The following is a 17,453-nucleotide window of genomic DNA, read 5'->3' on the forward strand; positions in this document are numbered from 1 at the left end:
ACCTTAACTACCAAGCCATTTATTAAGACCTATTTATTTTTTTTGAGATGATCTCAATAATGTTTTCTAGGCTGGTGTCCAATACATGATCTGAAGTAATACTCCTATCTCAGCCTTCCAAGTAGCTGGAATACACATTCATGCTAATTATTTTAATAGATATTTAAAGTAAATAAAATTCAAATTTTCATTTAGAAATTAACATTTTTAGTATTTATCATTTGTTTGTGTTTGCACATATATGTGCAAATATTATAGCACACATGTGGAGGCCAGAGTACTACTTTGAGATATCTGTGCTCTACTTCCTTTGAGACAGGGTGTCTTGCCAATGCAAATGAACCTCCAGCCTACAAATGAATGTCAGACTAGATAGCCCACGAGTATCAAATTTTTCTATCTCTGTGTCTCACAGTTGTAGGCACATTTGCATCTGGATTTCTTTGGGTGCTGAGGAATTAATCCTGGGTCAGCAGTCTTTGCAAGTAAACACCTCTAACAGCTTTTCCATCTGGTAGCATCTTCCTTGGTTTTGTGATTCTCACTATTACATTCTTTTCTCTAGAAGAGGACTCTTATTTATTTTGAGCATGGCTCTTGGGTATCAAGTCCAGTGAATAGTGTTGTGTACTTTAGATTAGGTGTTCTTGAAAAATCCTAATGTTCTTTGAATATTTCTAATTTTTGTGTTACTGAGACTAACTTATTTTGAGTCTTCATTTCAGTCAATGTGTAGGTGGCAGTTTCTCTGATTTAGCAATTTTCTCCAGTTAGTTACCACAGCTAGGTAAATAAAGACAAGTGAACTGAGTAGGTGTGTGCCAAATTGGTTCTTGAAAAGTGTATCAATGTCCTTTTGTGGGCAAATTCATAATGTTACATCGTGTTATATAGAAACTGAATTCTTCAGAGTTTGCCTTTGTCTTAAGGAAACAAGTAACATGACAGGACAGGGGCTCCAGACCTTGAGAGAGCCTTTGCAGGTCATGTTGGCTTAAGCAAGTAAGTCTGGAAGAAATTAGGTCAGAATGACATTGAGATCATTTTTTATCTTTTTAAAGCTGACTGTAATTTAGAGAGATTGAAAGGAATTTACAAAGAACATCAATTCATTTTGCAATGATCAAAAAGAAACTATTTACAAAAGGCAAAACTGAAAGCTAAGTCCAGCCATGACTTATCTAGGACTTGCTTTAAGTTTAGCCTCTGATAGTCTTTTTGATAATTCCTTTCAGATAAAAGTATAATTATGTATATTAGAAGCCATATTTTGATTCAAAGAAGGAAATGTGTGTGTCTTAACTTTTTAGAGTACAAGTGGGTCATGCTTCTAAAGATGGAAAGTAGATGAGGTTTGTGGAGAAAAAGAGATCACAAGTAGCAATGGACAGATATCCAGTGTGGAAGAGCAAGTGTTCTCATGATGCTCTCCTTAGTACATGCTCTCTCAACATTTTTTTAATCTCATGGTTGTCTATTTACTTGTTTCTTTGAATAAAAATAAACAGGGACAGAAATAAAAGCAGGCAATCAGAAAAGTTAGAAGTAAGATTTTAGCATGACAGAGAACTAAGTACTTAAGATTAGAAATACTTGGAAAGAATGTAGATGACCATGAACACACATAATTTCTGTGACCCATTAACCCAGCAAAAATGAAATCAAGTTAATATACATTGCTGAGATCTAACCAGACACAAAGTATCAATTACATTCATATATTTTAAAGATTATATTTGCAGGGTGTGGTGGCATTCACCTTTAATCCCAGCACTCGGGAGGCAGAGGTAGAAGGACTGCCATGAGTTCGAGGCCACCCTTAGACTACATAGTGAATTCCAGGTCAGCCTGAGCTAGAGTGAGACTCTACCTCAAAAAAATAAAAGATTATATTTTAAAAATATTCACAGAATGTACAAGCTCATTGAGGCATAAGCAAATAAAGACAACTGAGGTAATGATTTATAAAATTTATACAGTTTTGAAAGTATTGTGTGGTTTTCCAAACCACCATAAAATGTCAATTTCTATGTACCATAGACAATGGTAATTTTTCATTACTATTACTATTCTTACACCTTTGACAATAAAGTAGATATAAATCATATGTTATGGCTTACTAACTCACATATAAAAGATAAACAGAATTCTTTTCTCATAATTCTACCTCTACCTGTCACACAAAGAAATACTTATAATTGGAATTTAAAATATTTTATTTTTTATTTATTTACATGGCAGAGAAAGAGGGAGGGAAGGAGAGAGGGCAGGGAAGGAAGAGAATGGACACGCCAGGGCCTCCAGCCACTGCAAACAAATTCCAAACATGTGTACCCCTTTGTGTATTTGGCTAACATAGGTCCTGGGGAATTGAGCCAGGGGCTTTTGACTTTGCAGGCAAATGCTTAACCACTAAGCCATCCCTCCAGCCCTATAATTGTAATTTACACTAGACTAACCCTGATTTTTTTTTCCTTTTTAGAAGCATAGTATGGCTTTCATTTTATTCAACTTTTAATTTCTTTATACAATTTACTATACCTGGTTGTATCTTTCAATAAACTCAGCACTTGAAAGACTGACAGAAAAGAATAAGGCATAACCAGCCTGAGATACATGCTATTTCAAAGAAATAACTAGAGCTGGGGTTGTAGTTCCTGGTAGAATAGTTACCTTTCATGCACAAGGACAATGCTCAGAAAAACCCCACAAAACAAAAGACCATACACACAAACACACACACACACACTATTATATTTTCTTAGTATGTAGTTGTGTCATGAATATTTTTTTTTCAAATGAAATTGACTTACAACCAACCTGCTCCTGTTGAAAAACTTGAATCACAGGAAATAGGATAATCCACTTTCTCCACAAAAATTGTGAACATATAAGTGCCAGTATTATTTCCATCATCCCTGGCCTCAACTTCCAAAGAATAGCTTCTCGAATTATTTTGATTATCAAGTTCCAAAGATTGAAGTAGAGTGATTATGCCTGTGACTAATTAAAGAAGTTAAAAGAATAGTAAAAGGATGATTTAAAGATTTATGCCTAGTTTATTTATATAGATGTTTAAGTTCACATAAGGATACATTTTTTATTCATCAGGTAACATTTAGCAATTATATATTTATTGCAAATATTTTTAAATGCTGCTTTAGCTTATATTTTAAAACATTTACATGCAAAAATTTATTTCATCATGTTTTCCTCAAGTCTCAAATTTATTTTGCATTTATTTACCAACTGTTGATAGTGGTATCCTTATTTTATAATTTTACTATTTTATTTTTGAGGTTGTGTCTTACTTAGCCCAGGCAGACTGTGAACTCACTCTGCAGCCCAGGCTGGTCTTGAATTCATGGTGATCCACCTACCTCAACCTCCTCAATGCTGAGGTTAAAGGCATGAGCCACACAGCTGGTCTCTTACTTTAAAAGTATCAAAGCATTGCATTTTATTAATTAAAACAATAGTCATTAATCTGTTTGAACATGGAAAATAACCTTATCCTTCATAGTTTGTGACTTTCAACTTATTCTTATTGAACACAGAAATGTAAAATGAGTTCAGGGGCAAACAGAGGAAAATTTGGGGAAAAAAAAATAGCCCAGAATAACTAATCCTCCTTGAAGTCACTTATCTTCATTTTCAGAGTTTCTAGACTCTCTTCCTTTTGGTCTGGAATTATCTGCATTGGCCTTAACTCAAATCTCTTAACAGTTCCCAAAGGACCTTGGACTCACCTAAATTATCCTTAATTTCTTTGACATCTTAGTTGACTTAATAGACATCTGCATTTTGAAAAACCATGCATAAATTACTGTAAGGAGTCTAATAAATTATCTCAAATATTGGATGACCATATTGATTTTTTTTAAAGTGTCAAGCTGCTAAGCCATGCTATACTTCCAGAACTCATGGTTTCTTGCTTGGGTGGACCATAGGAAGAGTCTTGGTCAACTTGGAGACTGGAAAAGCAGCAGCAAACATTTCCTTTATTTCTTTCTTGACATACATGTGAGCTGGTCCACTGTATCCCTATTGGCAAGAAGTAGGTGTATCTGAATTTGGAATTGCCTTGCCATCCATGATGTTTCCATTTTTCTGACTTCTATAACAGGTGTATGTATTCAGTGTTCTGAAGAAAGGCCAGAGCTTCTACAGGACTCTCATACCACCCAAGTCAGAGACAAGAACTACTACTGGTCTTAGTGGTGCTGTTGGGATCTACTGCATCCTTTTGTATTCCAGCCTATATTAACATTTTTTTTAGCTTATAACCATCATTTCCTTCCTGAAATCCAGCTCTAGAATTAGACAAAACAGGCCAGCTACCATGGTATACTTTCACTGCTTCTGTTTTTCTGTTTGAATCCACAATTGATTTATTGGGACTGAGCCACTTTATGAAAGATATTTCAGAACAATAATCCTGTCCATTTGATTCTGGGTAAACATTAGCCAAAATAAAACATGAAAACTTAAAATCATGCAAGAAAATTCCCAATTTTTATAAGATCTAGGAGATAGCTATGTGACATTTGGCTTATATGAATTTCACAGAAGCTTTTGTGCTAATTATCTCTAAAGATGATTGCCATTTATAAAAACAAGAATTTATGCCACTCATTATTTCATAAGGATGTCATTTTAACTAGGAGAATTACAACTATAAATTGTCACATGCTTTTGGTGTGTTTCTTTCTCTGTGTTTAACTTCAAAAGAGTATTTTTACCAGCTATGTTCTAAAGGGAGTATAAAAATTCAATAGTGATTATTTACCCAAAGTAGACTAGAAGAATTTATTTAAAACTTACAAGGGTCCAGACCAAACCTTTCTTCTTGTGTTTTAAAGGAATAAATTATGCTGCTATCTTCATCTCTGTCAGTTGCTTTTAATCTTGCAATTATTTCCCCAATAGGCTTATTTTCAGTCACATTAAGAGAATTCAAAGGAAATTGCCTAGGAAAACAGTGATGAGAAACAGTTGAAGAGGCAAGAGTACCAATTCTTAGAGTATCATTTTCAAAGAATTATATCCTGGATTTATGACAATACCACTTATAAAATAATTTAATTGTTTCAAAGCTGTTCACATGTAGATAAAATTCATTTGTGGTAAAAAAAAAAAAAACATAGAGTTTTGTACAAGCCTTGATTTTCAATCATATAACCTCTGATTCTGTGCCAGGTGTCAAAAATTCCATGACATAAAAGGAATGAAAAAAATGAAATACAAAATGGCATGATGCATCTCCATTGTTCCAGATATTTAATGTATTAAACTCTTGGCAACTAAACATAAAGGATTAAATATATTCATTTTTCATTCCCCTATCTGATGTGATGAAATGCTGTCAAAAGTCATAACTTTAAGATGGCATCTGCCTAACCTCGCTGCACCTCCCCAGGAAGGAAAGGCAAGGCATTAAGTGTTCACTGAGTCTTTTAGTGGAGAGCAATCTCTAACAGAACACCAGTAGGAGGGCACAAAGTGGAAAAAAATGTAATCAGCTGATTTCCCCACTCTCAGGTAGGCCACCAGTCCCCCAGTCTCCACAAACAGCCATTCTACCCATAATCCCAGCCTCAGAATACTCCTGCAGTTACTTCAGGAAAGGGGACAGAGGCCAGAATAGTTCCACTTGCCTCATTGGGCAGAGGAGATCCCTGCTACTCTCACCCATGTGTGACCTCCAGCCAGCTCTGCACTCTGGCCATGCACAAGCTTAGGCTAGAACTATCCATCTGCCTGCCTACAAGAGCTGAGTCTGCTCAGCCCTTCCACCCACTTGCCATTCCAGCTGACCATCTGCACAGGAGCTCAGACCCATCCAACTGACCACGTGCGAGCCATGCTCCAGAGAGTTCAGGCTGATCCACCCACTCAAGAGTGAGTGCAGAAAGGCTCTGTCCACCCACCCATGCATGAGCTTAGGACCACTCTGCCTGTCTGCTTTCCCACATGTGAGCTCAGGCCTGCTCCCCCAAGAGGCACCACTTCCCTCTCCCATTGAGACCACAGTCCTACTCTCTTTGCCCTTAACTATGATGGGCAGACCACAGCACAAAAGAAATACAATGAAAAATCAAATGCAAGTAAATCCAGTAAGATCACCCAGTCCTACAATGAATGTCTCTAATCAAAACATAGGAGAGGCAGTAAGATCAGAACACCAAAATGAAACTATTACCAATGCAACCTTGACCATGCTACTGGTAGAAGTTTCAAAAAAGCAACAAAGGACTGATAATTGTGTGGATGCTTCCATCACTAAAATAGACATAATAAATAAGAAAAATGGAAGGAGTTCAAAGACAGTTAAGAGATATGAAAGAGAGTGGCAATAAAAGCAATGACCTCAAAAATCATCTGGCAATGCTAAATGAAGACATAAAGAAATGCAAGATGAATACCAAGAAGGATGAAGAAAATTATAAAATGATGTGAAAAGGGAACTTGACAGAGGGATGGAAATTATACATAGAAAAGTAGTAGAAAATGAAAACCTAATTGAACAAGCCCAAAACTCTTTCGAAGCTCTCAAGAATAGAGTCAGCCATGTGGAGAATAGTAACTCAGGTCTGGAAAACAAGACAGAAGAAAAAGATTAAGAGTTCAAAAATTTCAAAAAATTCAAAAATTTTTGTGAACAGAACATGAGGGAATTGTGGGATACCCTTAAACATCCTAACATCCAGATCATGAAAAAACCAGAAGGGAAAGATATTCAGACCAAAGGCATGGAGAACTTATTTAACAAAATAATTGAAGAAAACTTTCCACTCTAAAAAGAAAGGCCTTCCAGATACAATAAGCTAACAGAACTCCATACAGATTGGAACAAAGGAGAAACTCTCCAAGACCTATTGTCATTAAGACTCTAAACATTAACACCAAAAAGAAACTCCTAAAAGCAGCTAGAGAAAAACAGCACATCCCTTTTAAATGTAAACCCATCAGAACTACTTCAGACTTCTCAATGGAAACCCTGAAAGCCAGAAGGGCCTGGAATAGAACAGCAAAGTCTAAGAACCTATGGTTTCCAACCCAAACTACTTTACCCAGCAAAAGTATCCCTCATAATAGATAGTGAAAGGAAAACTTTCCATGACAAAACTCAGCTTTACAATTATATTAACACAAAACCAAACCTACAGAGAGTATTTCAGGAATTCTCCACACAGAAGAATCAGATGATCAACATCAAATACCTACAAGAAGCATATCACAATAACAAAATGCAGAGAAGTCACAAAAAACTTCAAAGTCCATGAAAACTCCAAACCACATATGCCAACACAATCTAGCAGATATCAAATCAACCTCATAGTCATTACCATAAATATTAATGGCCTTAATTCACCCATCAAGAGACATAAGCTAACAGGTAGATCAGAAAATTAGATCCCTCAATTTGTTTTCTTCAAGAAACCCAATTCATGACTAAAGATAGACACCTCCTCAAGGTTAAAGGGTGGCAAATGATATGGCAAGCAAATGGGAAATAGAAACAAGCAGGCATAGCTATACTAATATCAGTTAAAATAGCCTTCAAACCGAAAATAATCAAAAAAGACAAAGGCCACTTCCTACTTATCAAGGGAACAACCCATCAAGAGGATATCACAGTCATAAAGCTTTATGACCGAATGCAGGGGCACCACAGTTCATAAAACAAAATCTACTTGACAATAAAACAGAAATAACCACTGCCAAGCTCCCCGGCTGGTAGTGCTGAGGAGGGACCAGGCCCGCTGGTTCCTCACAAAGATTTGAGGAGGAAGACAAGTGTTGATGGCTCAGAACCTCTCCTAGTCACCGGAGAAAAACCACACTGAGTGGGGGGTCTTGTCATAGCAGGAACTCACTTTATTGTTACAGGCGGTTGCCTATATAATGTTGAGAATGAAGGCGGGGATCTCAGGAAAGGATGAGGGGTAAGGGACAATAGCATATCAAATCTTTTGAAATGACTGGCTCTAAGCACATGCAGGAACTCTAACTTTTTTGCAGAGGTAACAGGCCAGAGGCAGTTAGGCTCCCTGCTGAGTCCTAGCTGGTCAGAGACAGGTCACCAAACGTTAGCTAGGCTCAGGAAGTTCTACTAGGCCTCACTTCTGGGCTTCTCAGGGCCCAACAAACCACCAACTCCATCATAGTTAGGGACTTAAATACAACATTATCAGTAATACACAGATCATCCAAACAGAAACTCAACAGTAAAGTAAGAGAGCTCAACAAAACCATAGATCACTTAGGGCTAATGGAAATCTACAGAACATTCCATCCCAAATACACAAACTACACATTGTTCTCAGAAGCCCATGGAGCATTCTCTTAAATAGATCATATACTGGGTCACAAAACCTGCCTCCATATGTTTAGGAAGATTAACATAATTCCCTGCATGACATCAGATCACAGTGCTATATTGCTAGAAATTAACAACAAAAGACCCACCAAGAATTACATTGGCACCTGGTAACTGAACAGCCCTCTTTGAAACAATAAATTGGTAGTGGATGAAATAAAAATGAAATTGAGAAATTTCTAGATATGAACAATGATGAGTAAACATCATACCAAAACTTATGGAACACAATGAAGGCATTCCTCAGGGGAAAAGTCATAGCACTAAATGCCTTCATAACAAAGACAGAGTGATCCCAAATCAATAACCTAACCATTCACCTAAAGGCACTGAGAAAGCAAGAAGAATCCAACTCAAAAAAGCTCCAGAAGGAATGAAATAATTAGGATCATAGCAGAAATTAATGAACTTGAAACTAAGAAAACAATTAAGAAAATTGATGGAGCAACAAGCTGGTTCTTTGAAAAAAATAAACAAGATTGACAAACCCCTGTTCAATTTGATCAAGCAAAAAAAAAAAAAAAAGAGAGAGAGAGATGCAGATGCTTCAAATTAACAAAATTAGAAATGCAAAAGGAGAGCTCACAACAGACATAAGTGAAGTTGGAAGAATTATCAGGACTTATTTTAGAAACTTCTCCACAAAACTGGATAATATGGAGGAAATGGTTAAATTCCTGGACACATAGTATCTACCAAAGCTAAACTCGGAGCAGATTAATCTCCTGAACAAATCTTTCACACTCATCAAGATTGAAAAGGTAATAATAATAAAAAAAACTCCCTCAAAAGAAGGCTCCAGGACCAGATGGCTTCTCAGCTGAATTCTATCAAATCTTCATGGAACAACTCACACCAGTGTTTTGCAAACTGTGCCACACAACTGGAAAACAGGGAAAGATCCCCAACTCCAGTGAAGGTAGTATCACCCTAATTCCAAAACCATGCAGCGATGCCACAAGAAAAGAAATTTACTGGCCTGTTTTCCTCATGAACTGAGATGCAAAGATGCTGAAAAAAATCTTCTCAAACTGTATCCAACAACACATCAAAAGAAATATCAACATTGATCAAGTGGGATTGATCCCAGGAATGCAGGGGTGGTTCAACATATGGAAATCTGTCAATGTAATACACCATATAAACAAGGTTAAATACAAAAACAACATGATCATTTGGATAAATGTAGAAAAGGCCATTGACAAAATACAACATCACTTCAGGATCAAAACTTTGGAGAGAATTGGCATGGTCGGTTCATATATTAACATAATAAAGGCTATATACAAAGCTCCTAAAGCTCAAATAATACTTAATAGAGAGAAACTGAAGGAATTGCCAATGAGATCAGGAACAAGACAGGGGTGTCCACTCTTACCTCTGCTCTTTAATATAGTACTAGAAGTCCTAGCTCAAGCAATAAGATAGGAAAAAGAAATAAAAGGGATAAAATTTGGAAAGGAAGAAGTGAAGTTAGTGCTATTTGCAGATGACATGATTCTATATATAAGAAATCTGAGAGCCTCCATTCCAAAACTTTAAAAGGTGATTAAACTCCTTCATCAAAGTAGCAGGATACACAATCAATGCACAAAAATCTGTAGCCTTTCTACATGCAAATGACAAATATAGAGAGAAAGAAATAAGGGACATTGTCCCATTTTCAACAGCAACAAAAAAATAACATACCTTGGAATAATGTTAACCAATGAAGTGGAAGATCTGTACAACAAAAACATAAAAACACTCAAAAAAGAAATTGAGGAGGACTTGAGAAAATGAAAAGACCTCCCAAGCTCCTGGATAGGCAGAATTAACATTGGGAAAATGGCAATCCTACCAAAGGCAATATACATATTTAATGCAATGCCAATTAAAATTCCAACATTGTTTTTCACAGAGATAGAAAAAATGATCTCAAAGTTCATATGGAAAGGCAGAAGGCCTCAAATATCCAGATATATACTCAGCAAAAGAAATACCTGTGCAGGCATCACCATCTCTGATCTAAAGCATCTTCAACAAGTTGTGCTGGACAAACTGGATAACTATATGCAGGAAATTAAAACTTGATCCACACATCTCACCATGCACAACACTCAAGTCCAAATGGATCAAAGACCTCAATATATGACTGGAAACTCAGCTACTACTAGAAGAAAGTATAGGAGGAAATTCCATGATATAGGAATGCAAAAAGACTTCCTGAACAAAATCTGAATAGCACAGGATCTTAAACAATCACTCAACCAAATGGACCACGAGAAACCAAAGAGTTTCTTCAAAGACAAACATATAATAAGCAAAGCCACCTTGATCTATATGACCTACCTAAATTAAATCAAAATGAGATTAATCACTTAAATAGACCTATAACAAACATGGAGATCCGAGCAGTTATTAATAATCTCCCAACTAAAAAAAGCCCAGGCCCGGATGGATTCACTGCTGAATTTTACCAGACTTTTAAGGAAGAGCTAACACCATTGCTTCTTAAGCTTTTCCAGGAAATAGAAAAAGAAGGAATTCTACCAAACTCCTTCTATGAGGCCAGCATCACCCTGATACCAAAACCAGGCAAAGATAGAACAAAGAAAGAAAATTACAGACCAATCTCCCTCATGAACATAGATGCAAAAATTCTCAACAAAATATTGGCAAACAGAATACAAGAGTATATCAAAAAGATCATTCACCCTGACCAAGTAGGCTTTATCCCAGAGATGCAGGGATGGTTCAACATACGCAAATCTATAAATGTAATACATTACATAAACGGGTTGAAGGACAAAAATCACATGATCATCTCATTAGATGCAGAGAAAGCATTTGACAAAATCCAACATCCCTTCATGATAAAAGTCCTACAGAGACTGGGAATAGAAGGAACATATCTCAATATAATAAAGGCTATTTATGACAAGCCTACAGCCAACATATTACTAAATGGGGAAAAACTGGAAGCTTTTCCACTAAAATCAGGAACAAGACAAGGGTGTCCACTGTCCCCACTTTTATTTAATATAGTTTTGGAAGTCTTAGCCATAGCAATAAGGCAAGAGACACACATAAAAGGGATACAAATTGGAAAGGAAGAAATCAAGTTATCATTATTTGCAGATGACATGATTCTATACATAAAGGACCCTAGAGAGTCTACTAGCAAGCTGTTAGAGCTGATCAAAACCTACAGCAATGTAGCAGGATACAAAATAAATACACAGAAATCAGTAGCCTTTATATATGCTAACAACAAACACACAGAGGATGAAATCAGAGAATCACTCCCATTCACAATTGCATCAAAAAAAAATAAAATACCTTGGAATAAACCTAACCAAGGAAGTAAAGAATCTATACAATGAGACCTTTAAAACACTCAAGCGAGAAATTGCAGAAGACACTAGAAAGTGGAGAAACATCCCTTGTTCCTGGATTGGAAGAATCAATATCGTGAAAATGGCAATCTTACCTAAAGCAAACTACACATTTAATGCAATCCCTATCAAAATTCCAAAGGCTTTCTTCATGGAAATAGAAAAAACAATCCAAAAATTCATTTGGAATCACAAAAAACCTCGAATATCTAAAATAATACTGAGCAACAAAAAAGAGGCTGGTGGTATCACCATACCTGATTTTACCCTATACTACAGAGCCATAGTAACAAAAACAGCATGGTACTGGCACAAAAACAGACATGTAGATCAGTGGAACAGAATAGAGGACCCAGATGTAAGCCCAAGTAGCTATAGCCACCTGATATTCGATAAAAATGCCAAAAATACTCATTGGAGAAGAGACAGCCTCTTCAGCAAATGGTGTTTTGAAAACTGGATAAATATCTGCAGAAGGATGAAAATAGATTCTTCTCTCTCGCCATGCACAACAATTAAGTCCAAATGGATTAAAGACCTTAACATCAGACCGGAAACTTTGAAACTGCTAGAGGAAAAAGTAGGGGAAACCCTTCAACATATTGGTCTGGGCAAAGACTTTCTGAATACAGCCCCAATTGCTCAGGCAATAAAACCACAGATTAACCACTGGGACCTAATGAAATTACAAAGATTTTGCACCACAAAGGACACAGTGAAAAAAGCAAAGAGGCAACCTACAGAATGGGAAAAAATCTTCGCCAGCTATATATCTGATAGAGGATTAGTATCTAGGATATACAAAGAACTCAAAAAGTTAAATAATAAGGAATCAAACAAGCCAATCAAAAAATGGGCTATGGAGCTAAATAGAGAGTTCTCAAAGGAAGAAATACGAATGGCATATAAGCATCTAAAAAAATGTTCTACGTCACTAGTCATCAGGGAAATGCAGATTAAAACTACATTGAGATTCCATCTCACTCCTGTCAGATTGGCCACCATCATGAAAACAAATGATCATAAATGTTGGCGGGGATGTGGAAAAAAAGGAACCCTTCTTCACTGCTGGTGGGAATGCAATCTGGTCCAGCCATTGTGGAAAACAGTGTGGAGGTTCCTAAAGCAGCTAGAGATATTGATCTACCATATGACCCAGCTATAGCGCTCCTAGGCATATATCCAAAGGACTCATCTCATTTCCTTAGAAGTACATGCTCAACCATGTTTATTGCTGCTCAATTTATAATAGCTGGGAAATGGAACCAGCCTAGATGTCCCTCAACAGATGAGTGGATAATGAAGATGTGGTACATTTATACAATGGAGTTCTACTCAGCTGTAAAGAAAAATGAAGTTATGAAATTTGCAGAAAAATGGATGGACCTGGAAAGTATTATACTAAGTCAGGTAACCCACGCCCAGAAAGCCAAGCGCCACATGTTCTCTCTCATATGTGGATCCTAGCTACAGATGACTGGGCTTCTGCGTGAGAATGAAAATACTTAGTAGCAGAGGCCAGTAAGTTGAAAAGGAGACATAAAGGGTGGAGAAAGAAAGGGAGGAGGATACTTAATAGGTTGATATTGTATATATGTAATTACAATGATTGTAATGGGGAGGTAATATGATGGAGAATGGAATTTCAAATGGGAAAGTGTGGGGGTGGGGAGGGAGGGAATTACCATGGGATATATTTTATAATCATGGAAAATGTTAATAAAAATTTAAAAAAAAAAACAAAACAAAACAAAAAAATAAGCAAAGCCAATATATTGCCCATAGAATGGGAGAAAATATTTGCTGATTATCTAACTTACAAAGGTCTAATCTGTAGAATCTATAAAGATCTCAAAACATAAACAATAAAAAGTCAAACAACCCACTCAAAAAATGGGGCAAAGAACTGGACAGGTAGTTCACAAAGGAAGAAATACAAATGGCAAACACACACTTAAGAAAATGTTAATCATCTCTATTCATTAGGGAAATGCACATGAAAACAACTATGAGATTTTACCTTACCCCTGTAAATATAACAGACATTAAAAAATCAAATGAAAATAAATGCAAGCAAGGATGTGGAGAAATAGGAACCCTCATGCACTGCTGGTGGGAATGTAAGATGGTACAACCACTTTGGAAATCAATATGGACACTCCTAAAAAAGCTGACTATAAAGTTACCAACAGAACCACTTAATCCCTTACCGGCCATGTACCCTAAACCCTCCAAGCCTCAGTCCAGACATATTTGCTCAACCATTTTATAGCTGATCAATTTGTAATAGCTAAGGTTTGGAATTAACCCAGATGTACATCATTAGACAAATGGACAATTAAGATGTGGTATATCTACCTACACAATGAAATTCTACACAGCAGTAAGAAAAAAAAGATACAATGAAATTTGAAGAAAAATTACTGAATCTGGAACATTTCCTCCTTCCCATAACTGAGGACTAACCCCACAATGCTTGACCCATATACTCCAACAAGGAGCAGCCGGTGGGGGTAGGGCAGGGAGGAGGCTAACAATGGTACCAACTTGACTGTACTCTCTGAGTACAAAACTAATTTTTAAAAAAATTTTAAAAAGAGAAATATTTTTTTAAATGTGATAACTTGCTAGTACAAGCTATCAAGTTAGTTTTTCCTTACTTAAGTCTCCCATAAGGTCCTTGATCCATCCTAGAACATTTTATAAAACTTAAATTTCTTTCTTATTTGGCCTTCTTTCATTCATCATATATTTATCTGTAATGTGTGTGTCATGTAATGTACAAGGAAAAGGAAGCTAAATGGGTGATAGCATTCTTCTAAGTAATCTTGGCCAAACCAAATAGAGCTCCTTTTTACATAGAATATAATGTGCCTCATAATATTTATGTTATGAACTGCTTGAAATCACTTCATTTTCTGTTTCATTGTTATTCTACATGCTGTATTTCTTAATAAATAAAACTAAGCACTAACCTCAGTAGTTTGGGAATGGCTTATAATATGTAGTATTTACTTCTACTAAACAGGTAGAAGTAATGTTACATTTATTACATCATGGAAGCAACAGAATTTTATTCATAAGTTATGATATCTACTTTAAACATAGGTAAACCAGTAGATTGACTATTTCCACAAATAAAGAAAAACAAATAAACACAAAGTTTGCTTCAACTGCTCAATAAATACACAGTTGAATTTAGGCACTTAGTGAATGTCTGCAGTCAACTGTAGAGATACAGTTTGATAACATAAGAAAGGCAACTGATACATTACGGCTTTTTACAGTTCTCTAATCTAAGGCATATTTGATTGTCCTAGGGCTATAATGTTATACTTTCTGATATTAAATATAGAAAATATTTGAAATATTAAAAAATCACCTAATTTGCATTTACAATCTTCAATCATTTTCTATTATTACAATTTCAACTAAAGAATATGAAAGTAAAATAGCTAAATATTTTGAACAATGATTTAAGGTACAGCTATACATAAAATGAATATGGTTATGAAAAAGCAGTATTAGAGTTGGGAGAAGTTCTTGTATGGTGGTGCATGCCTTTAATTCCAGCACTCAGGAGGCTGAGGTATGAAGATCACTGTGAATTTGAGAACAGCCTCGAGATACAGAGTAAATTTCTGGTCATCTTGAGCTAGAATGAGACCTTACCTCAAAAAACAAACAACAACAACAACAAAAAAAAATGTGCTGGAGATATTGCTTACTGGTTAAGGCACTTTGCCTGAGAAGCCTAAGGACCCAGGTTCAATTCTCTAGTACTTATGTAAGCCAAATACACATGGTGGTGAATGCATGTGGAGTTTGTTGGCATTGGACACAGGCCCTGGAGTGCCTATTCTTACCCCCCCAAATAAATAAATATTTTTTTCAAAAAACGATTCTGAGGGATAGTCAATATTTCTTGTCTTATAAGTATGAGAAACTGAGTTGGATCGATCCCCAGAATTTACATGCTAAAAACAACCTGGCATAGTTATGCACACATGTAATCCTAGCACTGAGGGAGCAGAGACAAGGAGATTCCTAGGGCTATCTGGCCAGCCAGACTAACCTAATCTGTTAGCTCTAGGCCAGGTGGACAGTGCCTGAGGAATGACACTTGAGGCTGTCCTTTGGCCTCTATAGATACACACACAGGCATATCCCCACATGCCCCCTAACATGGAGAAAGAGAAAAGAAGGAGAAGGAGGAAAAGAGGAGGAAGAGGAGGAGGTAGAGGAGGAAATGAGAAGAGACGGGAAGAGAAGGGAAGAAGGAAAAGAGAAGAGAATTGTATAGTAGAATATAGCTTTGAAAAAACTATTAGGAAAGGAAACAAAAGAAAAATGAACACATCAAGATCTTTCCATGACATCATGTGTTGATCACCACTAGATTTTATTTACAGTATTTTCAATATGTATTTTGCCTTGCATTTATATGTGCATTAATTGTGGATATATGCTCATATATTTCCAACAGAACATCCTGAAAGTTTTTCTACATAGCAAAGACTCAATACTATTAATATATACAGAAAGTTAGTTTTAAACATCCTGTGCTTACACTTCAAAATAAATGTACTTACTCAAATTGAGGCTTCTCATCATTGACATTTTTAATCTTGATAATTAATGTCCCTTGACAGAACAGTCCAGCTGTATCTGTTGCTCTCAGTGCAAGTTGAAAAGTCTGGAATGAGTTTTGGAGAATTTATAATATAGTATTTAGTAATGGGTAGTACTTATATACTTTAATATGTCTTCAGTTATGTGGTTTTTTTCTCCAATTAGGTATACATTGTGCTTTTAGCTTATGTAGTTGAAAGAATCATAATTGCTTTCTTAGCTAGTTTATTAGTAAATTTCAAAATAGCTTCATTTTCTATCCTATTCACATTCATGCCAAGTTCTATGTAGCTTGGCTTCAGACAAAAATATAGATGTAGCTGAAAAAATATGAATGAATTCTGGATTCAATCATAAACTCAAAATATTGAACTGAAACTCAAGAAAACATTCTGTCTGATGCTGGTCCTGAGAAACAGGACCATGCACTGCTCATTGGGATTAAGGACATGATATAATTTCAGAAGACCTAAAAATGTGTCTGACTTTGAGTGTGTCCCTGACCCTAATCTCACTCTTATATATCATGCATTTTTATCATCATATTTCCCTGTGTAAGAAAAAACAACACATCATTAAGGTAATAAGAGATCAACGATACAGCTTGAGCAAACATGAACAACCCTCTACAATGTACTCTGGTGCTGAATGAAGAACTAACAATGATTGTGACTGGTTTCAATCTTGTGTATGGGTGACACAATTCAAATCTCATAAAATTAGTTGATTCAGTATATAATGGAGGAGAGGATGTATTTAAAGGATTTCTTATAATTTACACTGAGTGCATAAGTAAAGCATAGGAAGTTAGGGAAGGAAAAACCAGAGGGATAAATCTGAATTGTTTAAATTCGGAGGTCGTATGCATAGTCTCCATCTCTTTACATTTAACTTTAATCTCATATAGTACTCCTCAAATTATGTCTCATTGGCTTTGCCACCACCTTCCAACATATCCGCATTGAAATTTAAATATGATCCCATGGCTTTTCTTCTACTAGGCATTTTCCTTCAAGTTAGAAAATTGAGGTCATCTGCAACTACTAATCTTCTTTCTCCTA

General features: G+C 36.0%; 1 protein-coding gene across 1 annotated transcript in view; it reads right to left on the bottom strand.

Annotated features, from left to right (window-relative positions):
- LOC123463958 (cadherin EGF LAG seven-pass G-type receptor 2-like) overlaps nucleotides 1-17,453 on the bottom strand; it is a 179,696-nt gene that overhangs the window by 148,298 nt on the left and 13,945 nt on the right. Inside the window, exons 6-8 of the mRNA XM_045160057.1 lie at nucleotides 16,353-16,456; nucleotides 4,825-4,970; nucleotides 2,821-3,003 (exon numbers count right to left, since the gene is read on the bottom strand). Coding sequence (XP_045015992.1) covers nucleotides 2,821-3,003; nucleotides 4,825-4,970; nucleotides 16,353-16,456 — 433 coding nt within the window. The remainder of the gene's footprint in view (nucleotides 1-2,820; nucleotides 3,004-4,824; nucleotides 4,971-16,352; nucleotides 16,457-17,453) is intronic.

This window comes from Jaculus jaculus, chromosome 10 (genome assembly GCF_020740685.1).
Source record: "Jaculus jaculus isolate mJacJac1 chromosome 10, mJacJac1.mat.Y.cur, whole genome shotgun sequence".
Classification (NCBI taxonomy): Eukaryota; Metazoa; Chordata; class Mammalia; order Rodentia; family Dipodidae; genus Jaculus; species Jaculus jaculus.